At 56.4% G+C, this 8812-nt stretch overlaps 1 protein-coding gene across 1 annotated transcript; it reads left to right on the forward strand.

Moving 5' to 3' along the window:
• The first annotated feature begins 762 nt into the window (after positions 1-762).
• On the forward strand, positions 763-7736 carry LOC133343290 (N-acetylaspartate synthetase-like). The gene is made up of 3 exons (XM_061552766.1): positions 763-1119; positions 4630-4794; positions 5882-7736. Exons 1-3 carry the CDS (start codon positions 843-845, stop codon positions 6247-6249), a joined length of 810 nt encoding a protein of 269 aa, XP_061408750.1. The 5' UTR covers positions 763-842; the 3' UTR covers positions 6250-7736.
• The last annotated feature ends 1076 nt before the right edge of the window (positions 7737-8812 follow it).

Genomic DNA, 8812 nt, shown 5'->3' on the forward strand with positions numbered 1-8812 from the left:
GAACTCCAAACAGTCTTAGTTTGTTGTTCTCCCCCGGCAACCTCCGATTAGCACGGTTGGCTACGTACGGTGCGAAAGAAGTTCAACACACAAACATTCGTCGATTACTCTGCCTTAAAAGGACCAACCATCGTGGGCATTAAGCAGTATTTGACGACTGCGTGTATAAAGTGTATCGAACGCTAATTTCAAAATAAAAACTATTATTACCTTGATCACAATGAAATAGTACGATCCAATACAACGAATGTAACATCGCCCTATAATAGTGCGTTCACATGCGCAATGCCAGCTCTGTGCGCTGAGAGCACGATGTATGCTACATGCAGCCTCTGTATGTGCACTTCGCATCTCAGTTCAAGATTCACTTTAATCCGCAGTATCTGTAAGATGCCGATGTGCAGTTCGTGGTGTCACGGCAGGTGCTGATACAGGCTCCGCAGTGGTGTCCTGCAGCAGCAGCAGCAACAGCTACTGCAGCAGCAGCAGCTGCAGCAGCACGGAGTGAGAGACTGCCAATCCGTGCTCCGCCTCCACGTGTCTCATCCGCCTTGAGCTGCAGAGCGCGCTGCGTGCGTCCCTGCTGATGCTGCTGCTGCATTACGCTTTTCTCTAGGCTCCCCACGAGCACGGCTCGCTGCTGCACCGAGCGTTCGGCACGGGACGCCCCTCCCCCAGCCCTGCCCCTGCTGCTACTGCTGCATCAGCATCAGCAACAGCAAGCGCAGCAGCAGCAGCAGCGGCGCTCCGATAAATGACCGCGTCACCGGAGCGTCGCCGATACCGCAGTGTGCGCCCGTGACGCCGCTCCCGCCGCGCGACGGTTCGCTGCCGCGCCGTGAATGCCTCGTCCCGCTTCAAGCACGGGCTGCGACTCGCGGCTGATCGCAGACGAGGGGGACGATGAGAAGGGCGGCATGCGGCCAGCCGGGCCGTGGCAGCGGGCGGGCTCGGACGAGGCGCGGCACCGCGAGGCGCACATCAGGGAGTTCCGCGCCGGGGACGAGGCGACGGTGCGGCGGATCTTCAGCGAAGGCATCCAGGAGCGGATCCCCAACACGGCGCTGCGCGGACTGCGGGAGCAGCGCGGCATCCAGCTCGTGTACGCGACCATCACGAGTAAGGCGCGCGGGAGGCACGCACGCACGCACAGCCACGCGGGTGCAGATTGAGAACGCGAGTGCGGACTGTTGGGGCGAGTGCCGTTAGCGAGTAGCACCTCGATGAAGACCGGCACGGCACACGAGGGTGGCCAGCACCACGCCCGACCGCTTTTGTCTCCCCCAGTGGTGACGTTTACTACACACCGTAGCAGGTACTTATTTAGGGCCGAGTCGACCTAGGGGACGCCGAAGACTCGTTCAGATAATTGTTACTGGTGTTGGTAGCCGTGAGCGGGACTCTAACTTGGGTGGCCTGCTTCGTGGCGCTAACCACTGCGCCACCGCTCCCCATAATGCACATTTACTACAGAGAGATGCACAGTATTTGTACTTCCAGAAATGCATTCATTATACGATTCGTAAAACATGCACACATTCATGGTAGTCACGCGTGTATGTACAGATACGCTGAACGCAGAGCACCACTCACGCATTATACGAATCATGGTCTGCGTTATGCAATCCGCAGTCGTCTCTTATCCTGCTGCACAGACTTTGCGAACAAGTACTGTTTGTGATGAAGCCGGCACAGCATGTACGTACATACACACGTATACATACACACGTACACACTACACACAGACCTCTATCCAATGAGTATATGTATTGATAGAAATACGTATTCATATCATTCGATGTCCTTTAAATACACCACGTGATTTTTTATGCGCAAGCCTCTGTACGCGGACACGACTCCAGAGAGACGCCTCGCCACCGATCTGAGCGCCCTGCCCGCTACTCCCCGCTGCTGCCCGCGGCGAGGCGGCTGCTGCCCGACTAGCGCAGTGCAGCAGTGTGGCAGCAGACGCGGAATCGATGCCAGCCGGAGCCCAGGAGTGTGCCGCACTTCGTCACGTACGATTCGTGAAATACGACCTGAGACACAGTCCTGGCTGATGGGAATTGTGGAGACGTGTGCACTATTCATGTTGGCACAGCCTCACCGGAAGGCGATGCACGCTCTGTAACCCCAGCGCCGCTGGTGGCTGGGACCACGACCTCGCTCCGACTCCGAGACTGCGCGAGTCGTCGCTTGGTGGGGCAGGGCACTCACGGGGAGCAGTGTCGGCCACTGATAATACAAATAGTGACCTCCCTCGCTCAAATAGCCACCTCTAGAATCAGCACTGCCGTGCCCAGAAACAGTGAAGCCTATTTTCACAGGAACTGATGTGGCATTGGCAATGACTCGGGATGTCTCGTGCGGAACATTTGTGGAGAGATATTTAACATCAAGCAGCAATCAGGCAAAGGTATTTCTTAGAATAATTTGTCTACGCGTAAATCACGTCGGTCTGTGTCGATGCGGGTGTGGTTCATTCTTCGTGTCTTGCACCGCTGTGCGATTTGAGTTAAAATTGCCTTTTCACGTTTGCTGTTGACAGTGAGGTGAACAGAATGAATGTCTGTGCGGGCCATGCACAGACGCTGAACAAATGTGGTTCATCCTCCACTCCCTATGCTCCATCATCCACTCTCTCTGCTCCATCATCCACTCCCTCTGCTGCGGACGGTGGTGCTGATGGCCGCCCGCCTTTGCCCCCCCCCCTCCACCTTGTGGCAACCCCCACGCAAAACCCCTGGACCGCATACCGAACTCCTAGCCCGTATACCGAACTCCTAGCCCGTATATCTTACTCCTAGCCCATATATCGAACTCCTAGCCCGTATATCTAACTCCTAGCCCGTATACCGAACCTTTCCATTCTTAGGAGGCATCCATCCCTCTTGAATGGAAAACAGCTTTTGTACGCCCGCTGCGTAAAGATGGTGCCGTGGAGGACCAGAATAACTCCCACCTCACCCCACTCCTCTCTGCTCTCATCAGATAGTTGAGAGGAGTTTTAAATTGCAAATCACCAACTTCATTTCGAGCAATGACCGATTCCCTCCTCCAGCAATATGGCCTGGATGAGAATCCAGCACGACCTCTGTGGTGCTCGATACTAAGGGGACTCCGCAACGCCCCTGCTTGGCCCGATGCTGCTCCTCCTGTACGTGGACAATCCGGGTGTCTCAGCCTCACACTCTGACATTCATCTCCCTGCCGATGGCACAACCCTGATGGTCTCTGAGAAGTCAGGGGGCGATTTACAACGTCGGCTGCCCCATGCCCTTGATCATCGACAACTGCAGCCTAATGCCTCGATGTGCGTCCTCAATGCTCAGGAGGCGAGAGTCGGGGGTTGTTCACTGGTGACTCCAAACCGAGTGTTGCTCTCCCTGCGCACTGCGTCTCTGCATTCGCATCCCTTTGAAGAGATCGATAACTTTACGTATCGAGATGTTATCTTGGACACAAACCCTGTCCTTCAAGGCCTACATTAATCATACAAGATTAAAAAAAAACCCCACTAGTGGACTCCTCTACAGAAATAAACAGTGTCCCACCTCAGCTCCATATTAATATGGAATGCGATATCTACCACATCGCCTCCAGTCCCACTCGACAGCGCCTCGTTCGGCAACGCCACTCGGCACTGCGCTTTGCCCTTGGCGCCCCCTGTAGAGCCAGGTCATCGTAGTCTCTGTGTCGCCTCCAAACGGTGTCCCCTGGAGACGTGAAGCGATCAACCACAGGGCTGCTGCCTTCATCCTCATAGAATTTTAAAACAAATGCACCGAGTATCTGAAATACTTCCAAACTCCACGAATTCCCAGCCGCAACCCCAGAAGTGGCCCCTCCCCGGTCTTACTTAGCACGCCGTCAGCCCTCGCCTCTCACGTCGGGCACGGATCCCTCCCTGCACCCTTCCCGATCACCCCGATCCCAGAGGGCTCAGGGCGACGACTGCCCTTGCACCCAACACCGCCTGCTGCTGCTGCAGCCGTGACTGCCCGCGATCCCGTGGTGGTGATGGTTGTTGTTGTTGTTTTATTCACTTGGTGGCTTCGCCTCTCGCTCACCTCCTCTCCCACCGTGCATCACCTCGTCCTTGTTTTGGTGCAATGTGCATGTTTGTATCGTTAATTTTAGTTATTAGTTTTAACGCATTGTTAATATATTTCTCTATTCTTTATGCATTGATTGTGCCTGTACCTCCGCGATGTTACCTGTTCCTCGGTACGGATTACTTTGATGTTGTTGTTCTTGTTCTGTGCTGCTGCACCACGCGGTTCTCCATGGAAAGCTAGCTGAGTAGCTGGCTACACGGGACTTTCCGTGTATGAAATAAACATTGAAACAGGGGTAGAGTATTCGTCACCACGCATTGACCAGCGCGGTGCACTCTGGTCAAATAACCCCATGACACAAGCCGCGTGGCGCGGCTCTCATCCAACAGTGGATCGACGTGAGCAGCGAGCCGCGTGCACATCGTGCGATGTCGAGAGACGCACGCAGTGAGCAGGGAGTGGCTTTTGCTGGGACACAAATGCAACTCTGAAGGTGGCAGTGTTCTAACAGCCTGTGTGTTGTGTATCTTTTCTGTTAGGTCTCGATTATGTGTTTCCCTTCTCTCACCAGTTTTTTGCTTGGGCCTAACACACTCGTTGCTGATCACGTGCTGTGTGCCCCTGCTGCTGCTGGCCCTGCGCTATTACTACAGCCGCCAGGTGATCTTGCGCTATGCCAGCAACGCCCTCTGCAACGACTTGTCCGACATCCCGCACCACTACATCAAGACTCCAGGTACGCTGCGTACCCACAACCAACACGCGCGCTCAGAGCGATTCTTCTCACGGCAAACCAACAACATCACCACCCACACATCACCCGCGCGTGGCTCTTTCGAGCGCCGTTATGTGAACTCCAAGACGGGGGATGTTTTGAAAACTTTATATATAAATTTGAAGAGTATCAGCAGCAGCATCTGTAGATGCGTACACAGTCATAGCTCCCTCTCCCCTCGCTGGCCTCTACAGCTCTAGATGTCTATAGCAGAGGGTGAGCCAAGTCAGCCAACTACCCAGGCACACCCCGGGGTGTGATGCGCGCTAACCGCCAGCAACGAGGTGAGAATTGTGGCGATATCCCAGCCTGAGTGTACGCGCCCCGTTTGTTTACAATCAGCCAGAAAGTCTCCTCGATGGCTTTGCACGAGGCCCACGTCTCCCACTTTCCCCGCAGTAGAAGAAGAAGAAGCTGCTGCTGTGGCGATGCCAGACAGACATAGACAGAGAGAGAGACACAGAGAGAGAGAGAGAGACAGAGAGAGACAGAGAGTGACAGAGAGAGAGACAGAGAGAGAGTGCGCCCCAGCAGGCGATGGGCGCTGCACGCGACCCGTCGGGCAGAGCGCACGAGTCCCCCGCGGTGCCTTTGGCAGGCTGCTGCTGCTGTGGCGATGCCAGACAGACAGAGACAGACACACAGAGAGAGAGAGACACAGAGAGAGACAGAGAGACAGAGAGTGACAGAGAGACACAGAGAGAGAGACAGAGAGACAGAGAGTGACAGAGAGAGACAGAGAGAGAGTGCGCCCCAGCAGGCGATGGGCGCTGCACGCGACCCGTCGGGCAGAGCGCACGAGTCCCCCGCGGTGCCTTTGGCAGGCTGCTGCTGCTGTGGCGATGCCAGACAGACAGAGACAGACAGAGAGAGAGAGAGACACAGAGAGAGACAGAGAGACAGAGAGTGACAGAGAGACACAGAGAGAGAGACAGAGAGACAGAGAGTGACAGAGAGAGACAGAGAGAGAGTGCGCCCCAGCAGGCGATGGGCGCTGCACGCGACGCGTCGGGCAGAGCGCACGAGTTCCCCGCGGTGCCTTTGGCAGGCTGCTGCTTCTGGGTGGCGGTGCTGGGCGGCGACGTGGTGGGCATCGTGGGGGCCCGCGCCCACCCGGAGGACGCCACCGTGGAGCTGTGCCGCATGTCGGTGGACTCGCGCCACCGCGGCCGCGGCATCGCCAAGGCGCTGGGCCGCACGGTCATCGACTTCGCGCTGGCCAACGGAAGCACCGCGGTGGTGCTGAGCACGACCGCGGTGAAGATCGACGCCCACCGTCTCTACCAGTCGCTGGGCTTCAAACACATGGGCGTCACTGAAGGTTACGTGCTGCCCGGTATGGACTTCTCGCTTCCCCAGCGCCTGTTCTTCCAGCTGCGCTACCATCGCTACCGCCTTCAAATCCGCGAGGAGTGAGCTCGGCTGGGCGGTGTCTCCCTGCGGTGGCCACCCACAGCCACGTCGTGCACGGCGTTGCCCTGCAGCCTGCGCCTCGCCTGTGGCGGTGGCGGCGTTGCTGCTGCTGCGCGCTTCCACGGGGTGGAGGAGTGTGGGCGGTGCGGCGACGGGAGGACTCTTGCATGCGACCCCCCCGCAGGAGGGAAACGTGTCCTTAAAACAACGAATACCCAGACACAAATTTGACCTTTGCTTGCGCAGTTACTAAACGCTTGCTCCAAGATTATATCTGATTTGAATTTGAATGCGTACATGAAAAGGTAAAAAGCATGTTTATTGTACATACTTAAAGTAACTAAGCCAAATATTATATTCTTGATTATAACAAAACAAATGTTTGGTTCGAGATGAATTTGAAAAGTTCATCTGTAATGCAAGGGGATGCTCGACTTGCCTGCGTAATTCATACCTAGGGAGCTACACGTCAGCCCTTGACTGCCAATTGCAACGTCTGATTTAATAACGAGGCATTGCTCCAACTCACGTCCCACTGCTGCTGCTGTCGCCGTCGCCGTCGTTCCCAATCGACGTTGCACGAGCGGTCTGCACGGGGCCCACGCGGCCACGGCCGCCGCTGCGGCTCCCTGGCCCTCGGGGACGCTGAGCGGGGCGCGGGGGCCGCCGGTGGCCCCAAGCACGACACGCCCCGCGGCGCGCGCGCGGGGTGGCAGCCCCCTGCCACCTTCACGGAGACTTGGCACGAAAGATCAAAATCGCCTGCGAGCAGCCCACTCCGAACCAAACGAATCACCCCCCACGATGATGCAATAATGCCTGTTTGTACGTCACGGTGTGTGTGTGCTGAGTTGTTACGTTTTGTGTTTAAAGTGACTTCAGTTTGAAACGAGTACAGTACCCGGAAGGCCTTATGCAAGCAACGTGAGCGAGACAGACGAGGGGCCGGGGCGCAGTGCTGCGTGTGGACGCGTTGACGACGCAGAGGGCCCCGCACGCTGCCACCGCGCCCGGCGGGCACAGCACAACGTCGCGTCGCGGCCGGATCACGATCCCGCGGTGTGGGTATCGGAACCTCCTCATGTGCCTCGACGATGCCTCCCTCTCCACGTGGTTCTTGGCTGCATACACTCAACGAAGAGTAGCTCTGCTACCTTGAGCTCGACGGAAATCGCAGTTGTGATGTTGAATGTACCCGGCAATCGGCGTGTAAGCAGGGCGCATTGACGAGCTTCGGGCACTTTCGTGAATGCGAATTTGTGAGTTGTCGCATGGAAGTCGGCTGGAGAAGAGCCGGCGGGCTTCTCTGTTCAAGTTGACCCGGGTTGACGTCTCCCCGTGTTGGCTTAGTTGCGCTAAAGCCTATTCAGTTATTTTGTTCCGTCTGAATGTAACAGTCGACGATGTAAGGGAGGCGGGCCGCCTCTCTTCGTGCGTGACGGAGCGAGGCGGCCCGGCTCGGGGTCGTCTCCACTCGACGTGAGTGGCGCGCTGGCAGCACGGGGGGGGGGGGGGGCACGGGCGGACTCCGCGGCGCGACCCGGAGGGGCGGAGCGGCCGCGGCCTCTGCCGCACGGCTGGACGCGGTTGGGGCCCTTGGTCAGGAACTGCTCTTGAATTCGGGTTATCGTTCAGTTGAGTCGCGTTGCTTATAATGCAAGGGGGGGGGGGGGACAAAATGTGTCCATACTTAATGTGTAAGCACATTCCTGAATGGAGTTGGCCAAACATCTCAGTGTGGGACCACAGAGCTTGGGCAATTGTTGGCAGTGTCGGTTCTGGCCGCCGTGCCGCCGTGCCGCCCCTGCAGTTTCCCCGGCGCCTCCCAGCAGAGCAACACAACACGACTGCGCGCGCTCGCGACGCTCTGCACAAACACGCGCTTTGAGATGCAACTTGCACGGACAACGCCGCTCAACACAAATTCCACTTCAGTATTATGATTATATCTCTCTGTGCGAAAAGGCAAAGGCTTAATTGTGACATAACTGGTGAAAGATGAATAACAAAAATGACGAGACATGTTCAAAGCACAAATTGGCATGATCTCATCACGCGTGTGAACGAGGCCCCGCACTGCACAGCGCCGCCTGCACAGAGAGAGAGAGCTCCTTCGTCACGAGCGCAAAGCTCTGAGCTTCCCAATAAAAATATGAAATAAATTACCTCTAAATGCATTTTAAATGCATGTTAAGTAAAGTTAGGTTGAAGACAAAACTGTGAATGGTAAAGTTATGAATAAGTAGACTTTGGCATTAACTCTATTAGCCGTGTAACACTATAGTGACAGAATAGAGAGTAGTGGCGCTGTGGTTAGCGCCCCTGGCTACGAACCCGGCCACCCGAGTTCGGTTCCCGCTCACGAACAATAACAGTGACGGATACGTGAACCGGTCCTGGGCCACTCCTGGGTCTACTCAACCTTAATTTAGTACCAGGTGCCATGTGCAAGCATCAGCACCGGTGAGACAGAGGCGTCGTGAGGCCACTCACCCCCTCGTGTGCCGTGCCGGCCTTCATAGGCGCTGCTCGCTCACAGCACTTGCCCCAGCAGCCTGTGAAGGTG

This window comes from Lethenteron reissneri, chromosome 17, assembly GCF_015708825.2.
Source record: "Lethenteron reissneri isolate LAM-NWPU_2019-01 chromosome 17, ASM1570882v1, whole genome shotgun sequence".
In the NCBI taxonomy this organism is placed as follows: domain Eukaryota; kingdom Metazoa; phylum Chordata; class Hyperoartia; order Petromyzontiformes; family Petromyzontidae; genus Lethenteron; species Lethenteron reissneri.